This window comes from Scyliorhinus torazame, chromosome 4 (assembly GCF_047496885.1).
Source record: "Scyliorhinus torazame isolate Kashiwa2021f chromosome 4, sScyTor2.1, whole genome shotgun sequence".
Lineage (NCBI taxonomy): Eukaryota > Metazoa > Chordata > Chondrichthyes > Carcharhiniformes > Scyliorhinidae > Scyliorhinus > Scyliorhinus torazame.
In genome coordinates, this window is record NC_092710.1 from 358,837,355 (window position 1) to 358,862,803 (window position 25,449).

At 57.9% G+C, this 25,449-nt stretch overlaps 1 protein-coding gene across 1 annotated transcript in view; it reads right to left on the minus strand.

Moving 5' to 3' along the window:
- Window positions 1–25,449, minus strand: part of LOC140411217 (solute carrier family 22 member 7-like) — a 594,055-nt gene that overhangs the window by 31,290 nt on the left and 537,316 nt on the right. The window contains exon 9 of the mRNA XM_072500322.1: window positions 859–1,065. Coding sequence (XP_072356423.1) covers window positions 859–1,065 — 207 coding nt within the window. The remainder of the gene's footprint in view (window positions 1–858; window positions 1,066–25,449) is intronic.

Sequence of the window (25,449 nt, forward strand, 5' to 3'; positions counted from 1 at the left end):
TGTGTGGAACTATACCCCAGTGAGAGTCAGTGTGTGTGGAACTGTATCCCAGTGAGAGTCAGTGTGTGTGGAACTGTACCCCAGTGAGAGTCAGTGTGTGTGGAACTGTATCCCAGTGAGAGTCAGTGTGTGTGGAACTGTACCCCAGTGAGAGTCAGTGTGTGTGGAACTGTATCTCAGTGAGAGTCAATGTGTGTGGAACTGTACCCCAGTGAGAGACAGTGTGTGTGGAACTGTATCCCAGTGAGAGTCAATGTGTGTGGAACTGTACCCCAGTGAGAGACAGTGTGTGTGGAACTGTATCTCAGTGAGAGTCAGTGTGTGTGGAACTGTATCCCAGTGAGAGTCAGTGTGTGTGGAACTGTATCCCAGTGAGAGTCAGTGTGTGTGGAACTGTACCCCAGTGAGAGTCAGTGTGTGTGGAACTGTACCCCAGTGAGAGTCAGTGTGTGTGGAACTGTATCCCAGTGAGAGTCAGTGTGTGTGGAACTGTATCCCAGTGAGGGTCAGTGTGTGTGGAACTGTACCCCAGTGAGAGTCAGTGTGTGTGGAACTGTAGCCCAGTGAGAGTCAGTGTGTGTGGAACTGTATCCCAGTGAGCGTCAGTGTGTGTGGAACTGTATCCCAGTGAGAGTCAATGTGTGTGAAACTGTACCCCAGTGAGAGACAGTGTGTGTGGAACTGTATCCCAGCGAGAGTCAGTGTGTGGGGAACTGTATCCCAGTGAGAGTCAGTGTGTGTGGATTTTAACCCAATTGATGTGGGCCTCTGTGGGTATCAGTGTAACATTACTCCGGGCGGTTGTGAGAATCATTCACTCAGGCAGCTGTGTGGAACAGCCCCATGCAGTCCTCCCACCTTGGGTGTTCGATGTGGTCGATGGTTTCTGGGAGTGGCACATTTGATGTTTCTGGGAGCAGGAACGCCACTCCACCACTGGACGCACTGAAGATGATGAATAGGATTGGAGGGAGAGCGACCCAATACACATCGAGTAGTTTGATCATCGGTGTCAATGATGCTGCAAGGCGAGCCATGAAGGACGTGTATCCCAGTCCCGTCTGTCTGTTACGGAAAGTAAATCAGCACATCAGCAAGTAACACGGCAGCAGGGCAGCAAGGGTGAGAGAGGAATGGCCAAAGAGGGAGTGTAAGACACAAAGTGAGAGAGAGAGAGAGATAGAGGCAGAGAGACACAGCTGGCAGAGCAGAGTGACAGCCAAGAGAAATAGAACCAGTGAAAAATGGCGATAATATTTGTGTCAGAGAGGGGGAAAGAGAAGAGATCGTAACAGGCAGAAAGAGCAAGAGAGGAGAGGGGGAGAAATGGAGATTGTGAAACACAGGAAATTAGAGATTGATGCAGAGAGGGATGGTGTAGAAGCGACTTTAGTTGGTGGATTAGCTGCCTTGATATCTGTGTTCATTGTAACCGGCTGCTTGGCTGTATTTCATGGAAATAGACACTTGGCAAAGCATGATGGATATTTAGCCTTATTTTTGATCAAGAAGTTCTGTATAAAACAGTCAGAAGGTCATACAAGGTAAACAAGCGTACAGCTGCACACTGTTTTGCTGACAGCAGACAATCATTATTTTTCTTAGGCGAGGAACTCAAGGCCTGTTATTAAACTCTAACTCCGGCCTGCTCGCTTTTCTGTCTTTTTGCTAATCTGCCTTTTGTCCTAGATATTGCTCACTGTATCATTTAAATTGCTTGCCTTACCTTTGTAAAGTGGGGACATTTGGAATGACTGTGGTCTCTCTAATCCCCCCACGAACTTTGTGTTAAATAAAGGACCTTTGGCGAAAACTCGAAGTGCTGACTATTAATTTCATCAACAGATGGAGATTTAAGGTGCAATTCCCCCCAAAATGATTGGGGAAACGATCTCCCCGAATGGGATCAGAGTCCCGTAGCGAGCGCGTTTAGCCGGATGTTTCCCAGTGCTCGGAGCGCCGGGAAACACCACGCTCGTAACTCCCATTCGGATAGATACGGGCCCTCAGCGAGGAACAAAGAACAAAGAACAAAGAAATGTACAGCACAGGAACAGGCCCTTCGGCCCTCCAAGCCCGTGCCGACCATACTGCCCGACTAAACTACAATCTTCTACACTTCCTGGGTCCATATCCTTCTATTCCCATCCTATTCATATATTTGTCAAGATGCCCCTTAAATGTCCCTATCGTCCCTGCCTCCACTACCTCCTCCGGTAGTGAGTTCCAGGCACCCACTACCCTCTACGTAAAAAACTTGCCTCGTACATCTACTCTAAACCTTGCCCCTCTCACCTTAAACCTATGCCCCCTAGTAATTGACCCCTCTACCCTGGGGAAAAGCCTCTGACTATCCACTCTGTCTATGCCCCTCATAATTTTGTATACCTCTATCAGGTCGCCCCTCAACCTCCTTCGTTCCAGTGAGAACAAACCAAGTTTATTCAATCGCTCCTCATAGCTTATGCCCTCCATACCAGGCAACATTCTGGTAAATCTCTTCTGCACCCTCTCTAAAGCCTCCACATCCTTCTGGTAGTGTGGCGACCAGAATTGAACACTATACTCCAAGTGTGGCCTAACTAAGGTTCTATACAGCTGCAACATGACTTGCCAATTCTTATACTCAATGCCCCGGCCAATGAAGGCAAGCATGCCGTATGCCTTCTTGACTACCTTCTCCACCTGTGTAGCCCCTTTCAGTGATCTGTGGACCTGTACTCCTAGATCTCTTTGACTTTCAATACTCTTGAGGGTTCTACCATTCACTGTATATTCCCTATCTGCATTAGCCCTTCCAAAATGCATTACCTCACATTTGTCCAGGTTAAACTCCATCTGCCATCTCTCCGCCCAAGTCTCCAGACAATCTAAATCCTGCTGTATCCTCAGACAGTCCTCATCGCTATCCGCAATTCCACCAACCTTTGTGTCGTCTGCAAACTTACTAATCAGACCAGTTACATTTTCCTCCAAATCATTTATATATACTACAAAGAGCAAAGGTCCCAGCACTGATCCCTGTGGAACACCACTGGTCACAGCCCTCCAATTAGAAAAGCATCCCTCCATTGCTACCCTCTGCCTTCTATGGCCTAGCCAGTTCTGTATCCACCTTGCCAGTTCACCCCTGATCCCGTGTGACTTCACCTTTTGTACTAGTCTACCATGAGGGACCTTGTCAAAGGCCTTACTGAAGTCCATATAGACAACATCTACTGCCCTACCTGCATCAATCATCTTAGTGACCTCCTCGAAAAACTCTATCAAGTTAGTGAGACACGACCTCCCCTTCACAAAACCGTGCTGCCTCTCACTAATACGTCCATTTGCTTCCAAATGGGAGTAGATCCTGTCTCGAAGAATTCTCTCCAGTAATTTCCCTACCACTGAAGTAAGGCTCACCGGCCTGTAGTTCCCGGGATTATCCCTGCCACCCTTCTTAAACAGAGGAACAACATTGGCTATTCTCCAGTCCTCCGGGACATCCCCTGAAGACAGCGAGGATCCAAAGATTTCTGTCAAGGCCTCAGCAATTTCCTCTCCAGCCTCCTTCAGTATTCTGGGGTAGATCCCATCCGGCCCTGGGGACTTATCTACCTTAATATTTTTTAAGACACCCAACACCTCGTCTTTTTGGATCACAATGTGACCCAGGCTATCTACACCCCCTTCTCCAGACTCAACATCTACCAATTCCTTCTCTTTGGTGAATACTGATGCAAAGTATTCATTTAGTACCTCGCCCATTTCCTCTGGCTCCACACATAGATTCCCTTGCCTATCCTTCAGTGGGCCAACCCTTTCCCTGGCTACCCTCTTGCTTTTTATGTAAGTGTAAAAAGCCTTGGGATTTTCCTTAACCCTATTTGCCAATGACTTTTCATGACCCCTTCTAGCCCTCCTGACTCCCTGCTTAAGTTCCTTCCTACTTTCCTTATATGCCACACAGGCTTCGTCTGTTCCCAGCCTTTTAGCCCTGACAAATGCCTCCTTTTTCTTTTTGACGAGGCCTACAATATCATTCGTCATCCAAGGTTCCCGAAAATTGCCGTATTTATCTTTCTTCCTCACAGGAACATGCCTGTCCTGTATTCCTATCAACTGACACTTGAAAGCCTCCCACATGTCAGATGTTGATTTGCCCTCAAACATCCGCCCCCAATCTATGTTCTTCAGTTCCCGCCTAATATTGTTATAATTAGCCTTCCCCCAATTTAGCACATTCATCCTCGGACCACTCTTATCCTTGTCCACCAGTACTTTAAAACTTACTGAATTGTGGTCACTGTTACCGAAATGCTCCCCTACTGAAACATCTACCACCTGGCCGGGCTCATTCCCCAATACCAGGTCCAGTACCGCCTCTTCCCTAGTTGGACTGTTTACATATTGTTTTAAGAAGCCCTCCTGGATGCTCCTTACAAACTCTGCCCCGTCTAAGCCCCTGGCACTAAGTGAGTCCCAGTCAATATTGGGGAAGTTGAAGTCTCCCATCACCACAACCCTGTTGTTTTTACTCTTTTCCAAAATCTGTCTACCTATCTGCTCCTCTATCTCCCGCTGGCTGTTGGGAGGCCTGTAGTATACCCCCAACATTGTGACTGCACCCTTCTTATTCCTGATCTCTACCCATATAGCCTCACTGCCCTCTGAGGTGTCCTCTCGCTGTATAGCTGTGATACTCTCCTGAACAAGTAGCGCAACTCCGCCTCCCCTTTTACATCCCCCTCTATCCCGCCTGAAACATCTAAATCCTGGAACGTTTAGCTGCCAATCCTGCCCTTCCCTCAACCAGGTCTCTGTAATGGCAACAACATCATAGTTCCAAGTAGTAATCCAAGCTCTAAGTTCATCTGCCTTACCCGTAATGCTCCTTGCATTAAAACATATGCACTTCAGGCCACCAGACCCGCTGTGTTCAGCAACTTCTCCCCGTCTGCTCTGCCTCAGAGCCACACTGTCCCTATTCCCTAGTTCTCCCTCAACGCTCTCACCTTCTGACCTATTGCTCCCGTGCCCACCCCCCTGCCATACTAGTTTAAACCCTCCCGTGTGACACTAGCAAATCTCGCGGCCAGGATATTTATGCCTCTCCGGTTTAGATGCAACCCGTCCATCTTATACAGGTCACACCTGCCCCGGAAGAGCTCCCAGTGGTCCAGATAACAGAAACCCTCCCTCCTACACCAGCTGTTTAGCCACGTGTTTGTCTGCTCTATCTTCCTATTTCTAGCCTCACTGGCACGTGGCACAGGGAGTAATCCCGAGATTACAACCCTCGAGGTCCTGTCTTTTAACTTTCTGCCTAGCTCCCTGAACTCCTGCTGCAGGACCTCATGCCCCTTCCTGCCTATGTCGTTAGTACCAATATGTACAACGACCTCTGCCTGTTTGCCCTCCCCCTTCAGGATTCCCTCTACCCGTTCGGAGACATCCTGGACCCTGGCACCAGGGAGGCAACATACCATCCTGGAGTCTCTTTCACGTCCACAGAAGCGCCTATCTGTGCCCCTGACTATAGAGTCCCCTATTACTATTACTCTTCTGCGCTTTGACCCTCCCTTCTGAACATCAGAGCCAGCCGTGGTGCCACTGCTCTGGCTGCTGCTGTTTTCCCCTGATAGGCTATCCCCCCCGACAGTATCCAAAGGGGTATATCTGTTCGAGAGGGGGACAACCACAGGGGATTCCTGCACTGACTGCCTGCCCTCTCTCCGCTCTCCGGAACTCCCAGTGCCAGGAGCTCCGGGAAACACCACGCTCATAACTCCCATTCGGATAGATACGGGCCCTCAGCGAGGAACGCCGCTCTCCGGTATTCCCAGTGCTCGGAGCTCCGGGAAACACCACGCTCATAACTCCCATTCGGATAGATACGGGGCCTCAGCGAGGAACGCCCGCTCTCCGGAACTCCCAGTGCTCGGAGCACCGGGAAACACCACGCTCATAACTCCCATTCGGATAGATACGGGCCCTCAGCGAGGAACGCCCGCTCTCCGGAACTCCCAGTGCTCGGAGCTCCGGGAAACACCACGCTCATAACTCCCATTCGGATAGATACGGGCCCTCAGCGAAGAACGCCGCTCTCCGGTATTCCCAGTGCTCGGAGCACCGGGAAACACCACGCTCATAACTCCCATTCGGATAGATACGGGGCCTTAGTGAGGAACGCCCGCTCTCCCGAACTCCCAGTGCTCGGAGCTCCGGGAAACACCACGCTCCTCACTCCCATTCGGATAGATACGGGGCCTTAGTGAGGAACGCCCGCTCTCCGGAACTCCCAGTGCTCGGAGCTCCGGGAAACACCACGCTCATAACTCCCATTCGGATAGATACGGGCCCTCAGCGAGGAACGCCCGCTCTCCGGAACTCCCAGTGCTCGGAGCACCGGGAAACACCACGCTCGTAACTCCCATTTGGATAGATACGGGCCCTCAGCGAGGAACGCCCGCTCTCCAGATCTCCCAGTGCTCGGAGCTCCGGGAAACACCACGCTCATAACTCCCATTCGGATAGATACGGGGCCTCAGTGAGGAACGCCCGCTCTCCGGTATTCCCAGTGCTCGGAGCACCGGGAAACACCATGCTCATAACTCCCATTCGGATAGATACGGGCCCTCAGCGAGGAACGCCCGCTCTCCGGAACTCCCAGTGCTCGGAGCGCCGGGAAACACCACGCTAATAACTCCCATTCGGATAGATACGGGCCCTCAGCGAGGAACGTCCGCTCTCCGGAACTCCCAGTGCTCGGAGCTCCGGGAAACACCACGCTAATAACTCCCATTCGGATAGATACGGGCCCTCAGTGAGGAACGCCGCTCTCCGGTATTCCCAGTGCTCGGAGCACCGAGAAACACCACGCTCATAACTCCCATTCGGATAGATACGGGCCCTCAGCGAGGAACGCCCGCTCTCCGGAACTCCCAGTGCTCGGAGCTCCGGGAAACACCACGCTCATAACTCCCATTCGGATAGATACGGGCCCTCAGTGAGGAACGCCCGCTCTCCCGAACTCCCAGTGCTCGGAGCTCCGGGAAACACCACGCTCATAACTCCCATTCGGATAGATACGAGGCCTCAGTGAGGAACGCCCGCTCTCCGGTATTCCCAGTGCTCGGAGCTCCGGGAAACACCACGCTCATAACTCCCATTCGGATAGATACGGGCCCTCAGTGAGGAACGCCCGCTCTCCGGAATTCCCAGTGCTCGGAGCTCCGGGAAACACCACGCTCATAACTCCCATTCGGATAGATACGGGCCCTCAGCGAGGAACGCCCGCTCTCCCGAACTCCCAGTGCTCGGCGCACCGGGAAACACCACGCTCATAACTCCCATTCGGATAGATACGGGCCCTCAGCGAGGAACGCCCGCTCTCCGGAACTCCCAGTGCTCGGAGCTCCGGGAAACACCACGCTCATAACTCCCATTCGGATAGATACGGGCCCTCAGCGAGGAACGCCCGCTCTCCGGAACTCCCAGTGCTCGGAGCTCCGGGAAACACCACGCTCATAACTCCCATTTGGATAGATACGGGCCCTCAGCGAGGAACGCCCGCTCTCCGGAACTCCCAGTGCTCGGAGCACCGGGAAACACCATGCTCGTAACTCCCATTCGGATAGATACGAGGCCTCAGTGAGGAATGCCCGCTCTCCGGAACTCCCAGTGCTCGGAGCTCCGGGAAACACCACGCTCATAACTCCCATTCGGATAGATACGGGGCCTTAGCGAGGAACGCCCGCTCTCCGGAACTCCCAGTGCTCGGAGCTCCGGGAAACACCACGCTCATAACTCCCATTCGGATAGATACGGGCCATCAGCGAGGAACGCCCGCTCTCCGGAATTCCCAGTGCTCGGAGCTCCGGGAAACACCACGCTCATAACTCCCATTCGGATAGATACGGGTCCTCAGCGAGGAACGCCGCTCTCCGGTATTCCCAGTGTTCGGAGCTCCGGGAAACACCACGCTCATAACTCCCATTCGGATAGATACGGGCCCTCAGAGAGGAACGCCCGCTCTCCGGAACTCCCAGTGCTCGGAGCTCCGGGAAACACCACGCTCATAACTCCCATTCGGATAGATACGAGCCCTCAGCGAGGAACGCCCGCTCTCCGGAACTCCCAGTGCTCGGAGCTCCGGGAAACACCACGCTCATAACTCCCATTCGGATAGATAGGGGCCCTCAGTGAGGAACGCCTGCTCTCCGGAACTCCCAGTGCTCGGAGCTCCGGGAAACACCACGCTAATAACTCCCATTCGGATAGATACGGGGCCTCAGCGAGGAACGCCTGCTCTCCGGAACTCCCAGTGCTCGGAGCTCCGGGAAACACCACGCTCATAACTCCCATTCGGATAGATACGGGCCCTCAGTGAGGAACGCCCGCTCTCCGGAACTCCCAGTGCTCGGAGCTCCGGGAAACACCACGCTCATAACTCCCATTCGGATAGATACGGGGCCCTCAGTGAGGAACGCCCGCTCTCCGGAACTCCCAGTGCCAGGAGCTCCGGGAAACACCACGCTCATAACTCCCATTCGGATAGATACGGGGCCCTCAGTGAGGAACGCCGCTCTCCGGTATTCCCAGTGCTCGGAGCTCCGGGAAGCACCACGCTCATAACTCCCATTCGGATAGATACGGGCCCTCAGCGAGGAACGCCCGCTCTCTGGTATTCCCAGTGCTCGGAGCTCCAGGAAACACCACGCTAATAACTCCCATTCGGATAGATACGGGCCCTCAGTGAGGAACGCCGCTCTCCGGTATTCCCAGTGCTCGGAGCACAGGGAAACACCACGCTCATAACTCCCATTCGGATAGATACGGGCCCTCAGCGAGGAACGCCCGCTCTCCGGAACTCCCAGTGCTCGGAGCACCGGGAAACACCACGCTAATAACTCCCATTCGGATAGATACGGGCCCTCAGTGAGGAACGCCCGCTCTCCGGTATTCCCAGTGCTCGGAGCACCGGGAAACACCACGCTCATAACTCCCATTCGGATAGATACGGGCCCTCAGCGAGGAACGCCCGCTCTCCGGTATTCCCAGTGCTCGGAGCTCCGGGAAACACCACGCTAATAACTCCCATTCGGATAGATACGGGCCCTCAGCGAGGAACGCCCGCTCTCCGGAACTCCCAGTGCTCGGAGCGCCGGGAAACACCACGCTCATAACTCCCATTCGGATAGATACGGGCCCTCAGCGAGGAACGCCCGCTCTCCCGAACTCCCAGTGCTCGGAGCACCGGGAAACACCACGCTCATAACTCCCATTCGGATAGATACGGGCCCTCAGTGAGGAACGCCCGCTCTCCGGAACTCCCAGTGCTCGGAGCACCGGGAAACACCACGCTCATAACTCCCATTCGGATAGATACGGGCCCTCAGTGAGGAACGCCCGCTCTCCGGTATTCCCAGTGCTCGGAGCACCGGGAAACACCACGCTCATATCTCCCATTCGGATAGATACGGGCCCTCAGTGAGGAACGCCCGCTCTCCGGTATTCCCAGTGCTCGGAGCACTGGGAAACACCATGCTCATAACTCCCATTCGGATAGATACGGGCCCTCAGTGAGGAACGCCCGCTCTCCGGTATTCCCAGTGCTCGGAGCACCGGGAAACACCACGCTCATAACTCCCATTCGGATAGATACGGGCCCTCAGCGAGGAACGCCCGCTCTCCGGAACTCCCAGTGCTCGGAGCACCGGGAAACACCACGCTCATAACTCCCATTCGGATAGATACGGGGCCTCAGCGAAGAACGCCCGCTCTCCGGTATTCCCAGTGCTCGGAGCTCCGGGAAACACCACGCTCATAACTCCCATTCGGATAGATACGGGCCCTCAGTGAGGAACGCCCGCTCTCCCGAACTCCCAGTGCTCGGAGCTCCGGGAAACACCACGCTCATAACTCCCATTCGGATAGATACGGGCCCTCAGCGAGGAACGCCCGCTCTCCCGAACTCCCAGTGCTCGGAGCTCCGGGAAACACCACGCTCATAACTCCCATTCGGATAGATACGGGCCCTCAGTGAGGAACGCCCGCTCTCCGGTATTCCCAGTGCTCGGAGCTCCGGGAAACACCACGCTCATAACTCCCATTCGGATAGATACGGGCCCTCAGCGAGGAACGCCCGCTCTCCCGAACTCCCAGTGCTCGGAGCGCCGGGAAACACCACGCTAATAACTCCCATTCGGATAGATACGGGCCCTCAGTGAGGAACGCCCGCTCTCCCGAACTCCCAGTGCTCGGAGCTCCGGGAAACACCACGCTCACAACTCCCATTCGGATAGATACGGGCCCTCAGCGAGGAACGCCCGCTCTCCGGAACTCCCAGTGCTCGGAGCACCGGGAAACACCACGCTCATAACTCCCATTCGGATAGATACGGGCCCTCAGCGAGGAACGCCCGCTCTCCAGTATTCCCAGTGCTCGGAGCTCCGGGAAACACCACGCTCATAACTCCCATTCGGATAGATACGGGCCCTCAGCGAGGAACGCCCGCTCTCCCGAACTCCCAGTGCTCGGAGCACCGGGAAACACCACGCTCAGAACTCCCATTCGGATAGATACGAGGCCTCAGTGAGGAACGCCCGCTCTCCGGAACTCCCAGTGCTCGGAGCTCCGGGAAACACCACGCTCATAACTCCCATTCGGATAGATACGGGCCCTCAGTGAGGAACGCCCGCTCTCCGGAACTCCCAGTGCTCGGAGCTCCGGGAAACACCACGCTCATAACTCCCATTCGCATAGATACGGAGCCTCAGCGAGGAACGCCCGCTCTCCCGAACTCCCAGTGCTCGGAGCGCCGGGAAACACCACGCTCATAACTCCCATTCGGATAGATACGGGCCCTCAGTGAGGAACGCCCGCTCTCCGGAACTCCCAGTGCTCGGAGCTCCGGGAAACACCACGCTCATAACTCCCATTCGGATAGATACGGGCCCTCAGCGAGGAACGCCCGCTCTCCGGAACTCCCAGTGCTCGGAGCTCCGGGAAACACCACGCTCATAACTCCCATTCGGATAGATACGGGGCCCTCAGTGAGGAACGCCGCTCTCCGGAACTCCCAGTGCTCGGAGCTCCGGGAAACACCACGCTCATAACTCCCATTCGGATAGATACGGGCCCTCAGCGAGGAACGCCCGCTCTCCCGAACTCCCAGTGCTCGGAGCACCGGGAAACACCACGCTCAAAACTCCCATTCGGATAGATACGGGCCCTCAGCGAGGAACGCCGCTCTCCGGTATTCCCAGTGCTCGGAGCTCCGGGAAACACCACGCTCATATCTCCCATTCGGATAGATACGGGGCCCTCAGTGAGGAACGCCGCTCTCCGGAACTCCCAGTGCTCGGAGCTCCGGGAAACACCACGCTCATAACTTCCATTCGGATAGATACGGAGCCTCAGCGAGGAACGCCCGCTCTCCGGAGCCCCCAGTGCTCGGAGCTCCGGGAAACACCACGCTAATAACTCCCATTCGGATAGATACGGGCCCTCAGTGAGGAACGCCCGCTCTCCGGAACTCCCAGTGCTCGGAGCTCCGGGAAACACCACGCTAATAACTCCCATTCGGATAGATACGGGCCCTCAGTGAGGAACGCCCGCTCTCCGGAACTCCCAGTGCTCGGAGCTCCGGGAAACACCACGCTCATATCTCCCATTCGGATAGATACGGGGCCCTCAGTGAGGAACGCCGCTCTCCGGAACTCCCAGTGCTCGGAGCTCCGGGAAACACCACGCTCATAACTCCCATTCGGATAGATACGGGCCCTCAGCGAGGAACGCCCGCTCTCCGGAACTCCCAGTGCTCGGAGCTCCGGGAAACACCACGCTAATAACTCCCATTCGGATAGATACGGGCCCTCAGTGAGGAACGCCCGCTCTCCGGTATTCCCAGTGCTCGGAGCACCGGGAAACACCACGCTCATAACTCCCATTCGGATAGATACGGGCCCTCAGTGAGGAACGCCGCTCTCCGGAACTCCCAGTGCTCGGAGCTCCGGGAAACACCACGCTAATAACTCCCATTCGGATAGATACGGGCCCTCAGCGAGGAACGCCCGCTCTCCGGAACTCCCAGTGCTCGGAGCGCCGGGAAACACCACGCTAATAACTCCCATTCGGATAGATACGGGGCCTCAGCGAGGAACGCCCGCTCTCCGGAACTCCCAGTGCTCGGAGCGCCGGGAAACACCACGCTCATAACTCCCATTCGGATAGATACGGGGCCTCAGCGAGGAACGCCCGCTCTCCCGAACTCCCAGTGCTCGGAGCACCGGGAAACACCACGCTCATAACTCCCATTCGGATAGATACGGGCCCTCAGTGAGGAACGCCAGCTCTCCGGAACTCCCAGTGCTCGGAGCTCCGGGAAACACCACGCTCATAACTCCCATTCGGATAGATACGGGCCCTCAGTGAGGAACGCCCGCTCTCCGGAACTCCCAGTGCTCGGAGCGCCAGGAAACACCACGCTAATAACTCCCATTCGGATAGATACGGGCCCTCAGCGAGGAACGCCCGCTCTCCGGAACTCCCAGTGCTCGGAGCTCCGGGAAACACCACGCTCATAACTCCCATTCGGATAGATACGGGCTCTCAGTGAGGAACGCCCGCTCTCCGGAACTCCCAGTGCTCGGAGCTCCGGGAAACACCACGCTCATAACTCCCATTCGGATAGATACGGGCCCTCAGTGAGGAACGCCCGCTCTCTGGAACTCCCAGTGCTCGGAGCACCGGGAAACACCACGCTCATAACTCCCATTCGGATAGATACGGGCCCTCAGCGAGGAACGCCGCTCTCCGGTATTCCCAGTGCTCGGAGCACCGGGAAACACCACGCTCATAACTCCCATTTGGATAGATACGGGCCCTCAGTGAGGAACGCCCGCTCTCCCGAACTCCCAGTGCTCGGAGCTCCGGGAAACACCACGCTCATAACTCCCATTCGGATAGATACGAGGCCTCAGTGAGGAACGCCCGCTCTCCCGAACTCCCAGTGCTCGGAAATCCGGGAAACACCACGCTCATAACTCCCATTCGGATAGATACGGGCCCTCAGTGAGGAACGCCCGCTCTCCGGTATTCCCAGTGCTCGGAGCGCCGGGAAACACCACGCTCATAACTCCCATTCGGATAGATACGGGGCCTCAGCGAGGAACGCCCGCTCTCCCGAACTCCCAGTGCTCGGAGCGCCGGGAAACACCACGCTCATAACTCCCATTCGGATAGATACGGGCCCTCAGTGAGGAACGCCCGCTCTCCGGAACTCCCAGTGCTCGGAGCACCGGGAAACACCACGCTCATAACTCCCATTCGGATAGATACGGGCCCTCAGTGAGGAACGCCCGCTCTCCGGAACTCCCAGTGCTCGGAGCACCGGGAAACACCACGCTCATAACTCCCATTCGGATAGATACGGGGCCCTCAGTGAGGAACGCCGCTCTCCGGAACTCCCAGTGCTCGGAGCTCCGGGAAACACCACGCTCATAACTCCCATTCGGATAGATACGGGGCCTCAGTGAGGAACGCCAGCTCTCCGGAACTCCCAGTGCTCGGAGCTTCGGGAAACACCACGCTCATAACTCCCATTCGGATAGATACGGGCCATCAGTGAGGAACGCCCGCTCTCCGGAACTCCCAGTGCTCGGAGCTCCGGGAAACACCACGCTCATAACTCCCATTCGGATAGATACGGGGCCTCAGCGAGGAACGCCCGCACTCCGGAACTCCCAGTGCTCGGAGCACCGGGAAACACCACGCTCATAACTCCCATTCGGATAGATACGGGCCCTCAGTGAGGAACGCCCGCTCTCCGGAACTCCCAGTGCTCTGAGCACCGGGAAACACCACGCTCATAACTCCCATTCGGATAGATACGGGCCCTCAGTGAGGAACGCCCGCTCTCCGGAACTCCCAGTGCTCGGAGCACCGGGAAACACCACGCTCATAACTCCCATTCGGATAGATACGGGCCCTCAGTGAGGAACGACCGCTCTCCGGTACTCCCAGTGCTCGGAGCGCCGGGAAACACCACTCTCATAACTCCCATTCGGATAGATACGGGCCCTCAGCGAGGAACGCCCGCTCTCCGGAACTCCCAGTGCTCGGAGCTCCGGGAAACACCACGCTCATAACTCCCATTCGGATAGATACGGGGCCTCAGCGAGGAACGCCCGCTCTCCGGTATTCCCAGTGCTCGGAGCACCGGGAAACACCACGCTCATAACTCCCATTTCGGATAGATACGGGGCTTCAGCGAAGAACGCCCGCTCTCCGGTATTCCCAGTGCTCGGAGCTCCGGGAAACACCACGCTCATAACTCCCATTCGGATAGATACGGGGCCTCAGTGAGGAACGTCCGCTCTCCGGTATTCCCAGTGCTCGGAGCTCCGGGAAACACCACGCTCATAACTCCCAATCGGATAGATACGGGGCCTTAGCGAGGAACGCCCGCTCTCCGGAACTCCCAGTGCTCGGAGCACCGGGAAACACCATGCTCATAACTCCCATTCGGATAGATACGGGCCCTCAGCGAAGAACGCCGCTCTCCGGTATTCCCAGTGCTCGGAGCTCCGGGAAACACCATGCTCATAACTCCCATTCGGATAGATACGGGCCCTCAGTGAGGAACGCCCGCTCTCCGGAACTCCCAGTGCTCGGAGCTCCGGGAAACACCACGCTCATAACTCCCATTCGGATAGATACGGGCCCTCAGTGAGGAACGCCCGCTCTCCCGAACTCCCAGTGCTCGGAGCTCCGGGAAACACCACGCTCATAACTCCCATTCGGATAGATACGGGGCCTTAGTGAGGAACGCCTGCTCTCCGGTATTCCCAGTGCTCGGAGCGCCGGGAAACACCACGCTCATAACTCCCATTCGGATGGATACGGGCCCACAGTGAGGAACGCCCGCTCCCCGGAACTCCCAGTGCTCGGAGCTCCGGGAAACACCACGCTCATAACTCCCATTCGCATAGATACGGAGCCTCAGCGAGGAACGCCCGCTCTCCCGAACTCCCAGTGCTCGGAGCGCCGGGAAACACCACGCTCATAACTCCCATTCGGATAGATACGGGCCCTCAGTGAGGAACGCCCGCTCTCCGGAACTCCCAGTGCTCGGAGCTCCGGGAAACACCACGCTCATAACTCCCATTCGGATAGATACGGGCCCTCAGCGAGGAACGCCCGCTCTCCGGAACTCCCAGTGCTCGGAGCTCCGGGAAACACCACGCTCATAACTCCCATTCGGATAGATACGGGCCCTCAGCGAGGAACGCCCGCTCTCCGGAACTCCCAGTGCTCGGAGCTCCGGGAAACACCACGCTCATATCTCCCATTCGGATAGATACGGGGCCCTCAGTGAGGAACGCCGCTCTCCGGAACTCCCAGTGCTCGGAGCTCCGGGAAACACCACGCTCATAACTTCCATTCGGATAGATACGGGCCCTCAGCGAGGAACGCCCGCTCTCCGGAGCCCCCAGTGCTCGGAGCTCCGGGAAACACCACGCTAATAACTCCCATTCGGATAGATACGGGCCCTCAGTGAGGAACGCCCGCTCTCCGGAACTCCCAGTGCTCGGAGCTCCGGGAAACACCACGCTCATAACTCCCATTCGGATAGATACGGGCCCTCAGCGAGGAACGCCCGCTCTCCGGAACTCCCAGTGCTCGGAGCTCCGGGAAACACCACGCTAATAACTCCCATTCGGATAGATACGGGCCCTCAGTGAGGAACGCCCGCTCTCCGGTATTCCCAGTGCTCGGAGCACCGGGAAACACCACGCTCATAACTCCCATTCGGATAGATACGGGCCCTCAGCGAGGAACGCCCGCTCTCCGGAACTCCCAGTGCTCGGAGCTCCGGGAAACACCACGCTCATATCTCCCATTCGGATAGATACGGGGCCCTCAGTGAGGAACGCCGCTCTCCGGAACTCCCAGTGCTCGGAGCTCCGGGAAACACCACGCTCATAACTTCCATTCGGATAGATACGGGCCCTCAGCGAGGAACGCCCGCTCTCCGGAGCCCCCAGTGCTCGGAGCTCCGGGAAACACCACGCTAATAACTCCCATTCGGATAGATACGGGCCCTCAGTGAGGAACGCCCGCTCTCCGGAATTCCCAGTGCTCGGAGCTCCGGGAAACACCACGCTCATAACTCCCATTTGGATAGATACGGGCCCTCAGCGAGGAACGCCCGCTCTCCGGAACTCCCAGTGCTCGGAGCTCCGGGAAACACCACGCTCATAACTCCCATTCGGATAGATACGGGCCCTCAGCGAGGAACGCCCGCTCTCCGGAACTCCCAGTGCTCGGAGCTCCGGGAAACACCACGCTAATAACTCCCATTCGGATAGATACGGGCCCTCAGTGAGGAACGCCCGCTCTCCGGTATTCCCAGTGCTCGGAGCACCGGGAAACACCACGCTCATAACTCCCATTCGGATAGATACGGGCCCTCAGTGAGGAACGCCGCTCTCCGGAACTCCCAGTGCTCGGAGCTCCGGGAAACACCACGCTAATAACTCCCATTCGGATAGATACGGGCCCTCAGCGAGGAACGCCCGCTCTCCGGAACTCCCAGTGCTCGGAGCGCCGGGAAACACCACGCTAATAACTCCCATTCGGATAGATACGGGGCCTCAGCGAGGAACGCCCGCTCTCCGGAACTCCCAGTGCTCGGAGCGCCGGGAAACACCACGCTCATAACTCCCATTCGGATAGATACGGGGCCTCAGCGAGGAACGCCCGCTCTCCCGAACTCCCAGTGCTCGGAGCACCGGGAAACACCACGCTCATAACTCCCATTCGGATAGATACGGGCCCTCAGTGAGGAACGCCAGCTCTCCGGAACTCCCAGTGCTCGGAGCTCCGGGAAACACCACGCTCATAACTCCCATTCGGATAGATACGGGCCCTCAGTGAGGAACGCCCGCTCTCCGGAACTCCCAGTGCTCGGAGCGCCGGGAAACACCACGCTAATAACTCCCATTCGGATAGATACGGGCCCTCAGCGAGGAACGCCCGCTCTCCGGAACTCCCAGTGCTCGGAGCTCCGGGAAACACCACGCTCATAACTCCCATTCGGATAGATACGGGCTCTCAGTGAGGAACGCCCGCTCTCCGGAACTCCCAGTGCTCGGAGCACCGGGAAACACCACGCTCATAACTCCCATTCGGATAGATACGGGCCCTCAGCGAGGAACGCCGCTCTCCGGTATTCCCAGTGCTCGGAGCACCGGGAAACACCACGCTCATAACTCCCATTTGGATAGATACGGGCCCTCAGTGAGGAACGCCCGCTCTCCCGAACTCCCAGTGCTCGGAGCTCCGGGAAACACCACGCTCATAACTCCCATTCGGATAGATACGAGGCCTCAGTGAGGAACGCCCGCTCTCCCGAACTCCCAGTGCTCGGAAATCCGGGAAACACCACGCTCATAACTCCCATTCGGATAGATACGGGCCCTCAGTGAGGAACGCCCGCTCTCCGGTATTCCCAGTGCTCGGAGCGCCGGGAAACACCACGCTCATTACTCCCATTCGGATAGATACGGGGCCTCAGCGAGGAACGCCCGCTCTCCCGAACTCCCAGTGCTCGGAGCGCCGGGAAACACCACGCTCATAACTCCCATTCGGATAGATACGGGCCCTCAGTGAGGAACGCCCGCTCTCCGGAACTCCCAGTGCTCGGAGCACCGGGAAACACCACGCTCATAACTCCCATTCGGATAGATACGGGCCCTCAGTGAGGAACGCCCGCTCTCCGGAACTCCCAGTGCTCGGAGCACCGGGAAACACCACGCTCATAACTCCCATTCGGATAGATACGGGGCCCTCAGTGAGGAACGCCGCTCTCCGGAACTCCCAGTGCTCGGAGCTCCGGGAAACACCACGCTCATAACTCCCATTCGGATAGATACGGGGCCTCAGTGAGGAACGCCAGCTCTCCGGAACTCCCAGTGCTCGGAGCTTCGGGAAACACCACGCTCATAACTCCCATTCGGATAGATACGGGCCCTCAGTGAGGAACGCCCGCTCTCCGGAACTCCCAGTGCTCGGAGCTCCGGGAAACACCACGCTCATAACTCCCATTCGGATAGATACGGGGCCTCAGCGAGGAACGCCCGCACTCCGGAACTCCCAGTGCTCGGAGCACCGGGAAACACCACGCTCATAACTCCCATTCGGATAGATACGGGCCCTCAGTGAGGAACGCCCGCTCTCCGGAACTCCCAGTGCTCGGAGCACCGGGAAACACCACGCTCATAACTCCCATTCGGATAGATACGGGCCCTCAGTGAGGAACGCCCGCTCTCCGGAACTCCCAGTGCTCGGAGCGCCGGGAAACACCACTCTCATAACTCCCATTCGGATAGATACGGGCCCTCAGCGAGGAACGCCCGCTCTCCGGAACTCCCAGTGCTCGGAGCTCCGGGAAACACCACGCTCATAACTCCCATTCGGATAGATACGGGGCCTCAGCGAGGAACGCCCGCTCTCCGGTATTCCCAGTGCTCGGAGCACCGGGAAACACCACGCTCATAACTCCCATTTCGGATAGATACGGGGCTTCAGCGAAGAACGCCCGCTCTCCGGTATTCCCAGTGCTCGGAGCTCCGGGAAACACCACGCTCATAACTCCCATTCGGATAGATACGGGGCCTCAGTGAGGAACGTCCGCTCTCCGGTATTCCCAGTGCTCGGAGCTCCGGGAAACACCACGCTCATAACTCCCATTCGGATAGATACGGGGCCTCAGCGAGGAACGCCCGCTCTCCCGAACTCCCAGTGCTCGGAGCACCGGGAAACACCACGCTCATAACTCCCATTGGGATAGATACGGGCCCTCAGTGAGGAACGCCAGCTCTCCGGAACTCCCAGTGCTCGGAGCTCCGGGAAACACCACGCTCATAACTCCCATTCGGATAGATACGGGCCCTCAGTGAGGAACGCCCGCTCTCCGGAACTCCCAGTGCTCGGAGCGCCGGGAAACACCACGCTAATAACTCCCATTCGGATAGATACGGGCCCTCAGCGAGGAACGCCCGCTCTCCGGAACTCCCAGTGCTCGGAGCTCCGGGAAACACCACGCTCATAACTCCCATTCGGATAGATACGGGCTCTCAGTGAGGAACGCCCGCTCTCCGGAACTCCCAGTGCTCGGAGCACCGGGAAACACCACGCTCATAACTCCCATTCGGATAGATACGGGCCCTCAGCGAGGAACGCCGCTCTCCGGTATTCCCAGTGCTCGGAGCACCGGGAAACACCACGCTCATAACTCCCATTTGGATAGATACGGGCCCTCAGTGAGGAACGCCCGCTCTCCCGAACTCCCAGTGCTCGGAGCTCCGGGAAACACCACGCTCATAACTCCCATTCGGATAGATACGAGGCCTCAGTGAGGAACGCCCGCTCTCCCGAACTCCCAGTGCTCGGAAATCCGGGAAACACCACGCTCATAACTCCCATTCGGATAGATACGGGCCCTCAGTGAGGAACGCCCGCTCTCCGGTATTCCCAGTGCTCGGAGCGCCGGGAAACACCACGCTCATTACTCCCATTCGGATAGATACGGGGCCTCAGCGAGGAACGCCCGCTCTCCCGAACTCCCAGTGCTCGGAGCGCCGGGAAACACCACGCTCATAACTCCCATTCGGATAGATACGGGCCCTCAGTGAGGAACGCCCGCTCTCCGGTATTCCCAGTGCTCGGAGCACCGGGAAACACCACGCTCATAACTCCCATTTGGATAGATACGGGCCCTCAGTGAGGAACGCCCGCTCTCCCGAACTCCCAGTGCTCGGAGCTCCGGGAAACACCACGCTCATAACTCCCATTCGGATAGATACGAGGCCTCAGTGAGGAACGCCCGCTCTCCCGAACTCCCAGTGCTCGGAAATCCGGGAAACACCACGCTCATAACTCCCATTCGGATAGATACGGGCCCTCAGTGAGGAACGCCCGCTCTCCGGTATTCCCAGTGCTCGGAGCGCCGGGAAACACCACGCTCATTACTCCCATTCGGATAGATACGGGGCCTCAGCGAGGAACGCCCGCTCTCCCGAACTCCCAGTGCTCGGAGCGCCGGGAAACACCACGCTCATAACTCCCATTCGGATAGATACGGGCCCTCAGTGAGGAACGCCCGCTCTCCGGAACTCCCAGTGCTCGGAGCACCGGGAAACACCACGCTCATAACTCCCATTCGGATAGATACGGGCCCTCAGTGAGGAACGCCCGCTCTCCGGAACTCCCAGTGCTCGGAGCACCGGGAAACACCACGCTCATAACTCCCATTCGGATAGATACGGGGCCCTCAGTGAGGAACGCCGCTCTCCGGAACTCCCAGTGCTCGGAGCTCCGGGAAACACCACGCTCATAACTCCCATTCGGATAGATACGGGGCCTCAGTGAGGAACGCCAGCTCTCCGGAACTCCCAGTGCTCGGAGCTTCGGGAAACACCACGCTCATAACTCCCATTCGGATAGATACGGGCCCTCAGTGAGGAACGCCCGCTCTCCGGAACTCCCAGTGCTCGGAGCTCCGGGAAACACCACGCTCATAACTCCCATTCGGATAGATACGGGGCCTCAGCGAGGAACGCCCGCACTCCGGAACTCCCAGTGCTCGGAGCACCGGGAAACACCACGCTCATAACTCCCATTCGGATAGATACGGGCCCTCAGTGAGGAACGCCCGCTCTCCGGAACTCCCAGTGCTCGGAGCACCGGGAAACACCACGCTCATAACTCCCATTCGGATAGATACGGGCCCTCAGTGAGGAACGCCCGCTCTCCGGAACTCCCAGTGCTCGGAGCGCCGGGAAACACCACTCTCATAACTCCCATTCGGATAGATACGGGCCCTCAGCGAGGAACGCCCGCTCTCCGGAACTCCCAGTGCTCGGAGCTCCGGGAAACACCACGCTCATAACTCCCATTCGGATAGATACGGGGCCTCAGCGAGGAACGCCCGCTCTCCGGTATTCCCAGTGCTCGGAGCACCGGGAAACACCACGCTCATAACTCCCATTTCGGATAGATACGGGGCTTCAGCGAAGAACGCCCGCTCTCCGGTATTCCCAGTGCTCGGAGCTCCGGGAAACACCACGCTCATAACTCCCATTCGGATAGATACGGGGCCTCAGTGAGGAACGTCCGCTCTCCGGTATTCCCAGTGCTCGGAGCTCCGGGAAACACCACGCTCATAACTCCCATTCGGATAGATACGGGGCCTCAGCGAGGAACGCCCGCTCTCCCGAACTCCCAGTGCTCGGAGCACCGGGAAACACCACGCTCATAACTCCCATTGGGATAGATACGGGCCCTCAGTGAGGAACGCCAGCTCTCCGGAACTCCCAGTGCTCGGAGCTCCGGGAAACACCACGCTCATAACTCCCATTCGGATAGATACGGGCCCTCAGTGAGGAACGCCCGCTCTCCGGAACTCCCAGTGCTCGGAGCGCCGGGAAACACCACGCTAATAACTCCCATTCGGATAGATACGGGCCCTCAGCGAGGAACGCCCGCTCTCCGGAACTCCCAGTGCTCGGAGCTCCGGGAAACACCACGCTCATAACTCCCATTCGGATAGATACGGGCTCTCAGTGAGGAACGCCCGCTCTCCGGAACTCCCAGTGCTCGGAGCACCGGGAAACACCACGCTCATAACTCCCATTCGGATAGATACGGGCCCTCAGCGAGGAACGCCGCTCTCCGGTATTCCCAGTGCTCGGAGCACCGGGAAACACCACGCTCATAACTCCCATTTGGATAGATACGGGCCCTCAGTGAGGAACGCCCGCTCTCCCGAACTCCCAGTGCTCGGAGCTCCGGGAAACACCACGCTCATAACTCCCATTCGGATAGATACGAGGCCTCAGTGAGGAACGCCCGCTCTCCCGAACTCCCAGTGCTCGGAAATCCGGGAAACACCACGCTCATAACTCCCATTCGGATAGATACGGGCCCTCAGTGAGGAACGCCCGCTCTCCGGTATTCCCAGTGCTCGGAGCGCCGGGAAACACCACGCTCATTACTCCCATTCGGATAGATACGGGGCCTCAGCGAGGAACGCCCGCTCTCCCGAACTCCCAGTGCTCGGAGCGCCGGGAAACACCACGCTCATAACTCCCATTCGGATAGATACGGGCCCTCAGTGAGGAACGCCCGCTCTCCGGAACTCCCAGTGCTCGGAGCACCGGGAAACACCACGCTCATAACTCCCATTCGGATAGATACGGGCCCTCAGTGAGGAACGCCCGCTCTCCGGAACTCCCAGTGCTCGGAGCACCGGGAAACACCACGCTCATAACTCCCATTCGGATAGATACGGGGCCCTCAGTGAGGAACGCCGCTCTCCGGAACTCCCAGTGCTCGGAGCTCCGGGAAACACCACGCTCATAACTCCCATTCGGATAGATACGGGGCCTCAGTGAGGAACGCCAGCTCTCCGGAACTCCCAGTGCTCGGAGCTTCGGGAAACACCACGCTCATAACTCCCATTCGGATAGATACGGGCCCTCAGTGAGGAACGCCCGCTCTCCGGAACTCCCAGTGCTCGGAGCTCCGGGAAACACCACGCTCATAACTCCCATTCGGATAGATACGGGGCCTCAGCGAGGAACGCCCGCACTCCGGAACTCCCAGTGCTCGGAGCACCGGGAAACACCACGCTCATAACTCCCATTCGGATAGATACGGGCCCTCAGTGAGGAACGCCCGCTCTCCGGAACTCCCAGTGCTCTGAGCACCGGGAAACACCACGCTCATAACTCCCATTCGGATAGATACGGGCCCTCAGTGAGGAACGCCCGCTCTCCGGAACTCCCAGTGCTCGGAGCACCGGGAAACACCACGCTCATAACTCCCATTCGGATAGATACGGGCCCTCAGTGAGGAACGCCCGCTCTCCGGAACTCCCAGTGCTCGGAGCGCCGGGAAACACCACTCTCATAACTCCCATTCGGATAGATACGGGCCCTCAGCGAGGAACGCCCGCTTTCCGGAACTCCCAGTGCTCGGAGCTCCGGGAAACACCACGCTCATAACTCCCATTCGGATAGATACGGGGCCTCAGCGAGGAACGCCCGCTCTCCGGTATTCCCAGTGCTCGGAGCACCGGGAAACACCACGCTCATAACTCCCATTTCGGATAGATACGGGGCTTCAGCGAAGAACGCCCGCTCTCCGGTATTCCCAGTGCTCGGAGCTCCGGGAAACACCACGCTCATAACTCCCATTCGGATAGATACGGGGCCTCAGTGAGGAACGTCCGCTCTCCGGTATTCCCAGTGCTCGGAGCTCCGGGAAACACCACGCTCATAACTCCCAATCGGATAGATACGGGGCCTTAGCGAGGAACGCCCGCTCTCCGGAACTCCCAGTGCTCGGAGCACCGGGAAACACCATGCTCATAACTCCCATTCGGATAGATACGGGCCCTCAGCGAAGAACGCCGCTCTCCGGTATTCCCAGTGCTCGGAGCTCCGGGAAACACCATGCTCATAACTCCCATTCGGATAGATACGGGCCCTCAGTGAGGAACGCCCGCTCTCCGGAACTCCCAGTGCTCGGAGCTCCGGGAAACACCACGCTCATAACTCCCATTCGGATAGATACGGGCCCTCAGTGAGGAACGCCCGCTCTCCCGAACTCCCAGTGCTCGGAGCTCCGGGAAACACCACGCTCATAACTCCCATTCGGATAGATACGGGGCCTTAGTGAGGAACGCCTGCTCTCCGGTATTCCCAGTGCTCGGAGCGCCGGGAAACACCACGCTCATAACTCCCATTCGGATAGATACGGGCCCACAGTGAGGAACGCCCGCTCTCCGGAACTCCCAGTGCTCGGAGCACCGGGAAACGCCACGCTCATATCTCCCATTCGGATAGATACGGGGCCTCAGCGAGGAACGCCCGCTCTCCGGAACTCCCAGTGCCAGGAGCTCCGGGAAACACCACGCTCATAACTCCCATTCGGATAGATACGGGGCCTCAGTGAGGAACGCCGCTCTCCGGAACTCCAAGTGCTCGGAGCTCCGGGAAACACCACGCTCATAACTCCCATTCGGATAGATACGGGCCCTCAGCGAGGAACGCCCGCTCTCCGGTATTCCCAGTGCTCGGATCTCCGGGAAACACCACGCTCATAACTCCCATTCGGATAGATACGGGGCCTCAGCGAGGAACGCCCGCTCTCCGGTATTCCCAGTGCTCGGATCTCCGGGAAACACCACGCTCATAACTCCCATTCGGATAGATACGGGCCCTCAGTGAGGAACGCCCGCTCTCCGGTATTCCCAGTGCTCGGAGCACCGGGAAACACCACGCTCATAACTCCCATTCGGATAGATACGGGCCCTCAGTGAGGAACGCCCGCTCTCCCGAACTCCCAGTGCTCGGAGCTCCGGGAAACACCACGCTCACAACTCCCATTCGGATAGATACGGGCCCTCAGCGAGGAACGCCCGCTCTCCAGTATTCCCAGTGCTCGGAGCTCCGGGAAACACCACGCTCATAACTCCCATTCGGATAGATACGGGCCCTCAGTGAGGAACGCCCGCTCTCCCGAACTCCCAGTGCTCGGAGCTCCGGGAAACTCCACGCTCATAACTCCCATTCGGATAGATACGGGGCCTCAGCGAGGAACGCCCGCTCTCCCGAACTCCCAGTGCTCGGAGCACCGGGAAACACCACGCTCATAACTCCCATTCGGATAGATACGGGCCCTCAGTGAGGAACGCCAGCTCTCCGGAACTCCCAGTGCTCGGAGCTCCGGGAAACACCACGCTCATAACTCCCATTCGGATAGATACGGGCCCTCAGTGAGGAACGCCCGCTCTCCGGAACTCCCAGTGCTCGGAGCGCCGGGAAACACCACGCTAATAACTCCCATTCGGATAGATACGGGCCCTCAGCGAGGAACGCCCGCTCTCCGGAACTCCCAGTGCTCGGAGCTCCGGGAAACACCACGCTCATAACTCCCATTCGGATAGATACGGGCTCTCAGTGAGGAACGCCCGCTCTCCGGAACTCCCAGTGCTCGGAGCACCGGGAAACACCACGCTCATAACTCCCATTCGGATAGATACGGGCCCTCAGCGAGGAACGCCGCTCTCCGGTATTCCCAGTGCTCGGAGCACCGGGAAACACCACGCTCATAACTCCCATTTGGATAGATACGGGCCCTCAGTGAGGAACGCCCGCTCTCCCGAACTCCCAGTGCTCGGAGCTCCGGGAAACACCACGCTCATAACTCCCATTCGGATAGATACGAGGCCTCAGTGAGGAACGCCCGCTCTCCCGAACTCCCAGTGCTCGGAAATCCGGGAAACACCACGCTCATAACTCCCATTCGGATAGATACGGGCCCTCAGTGAGGAACGCCCGCTCTCCGGTATTCCCAGTGCTCGGAGCGCCGGGAAACACCACGCTCATTACT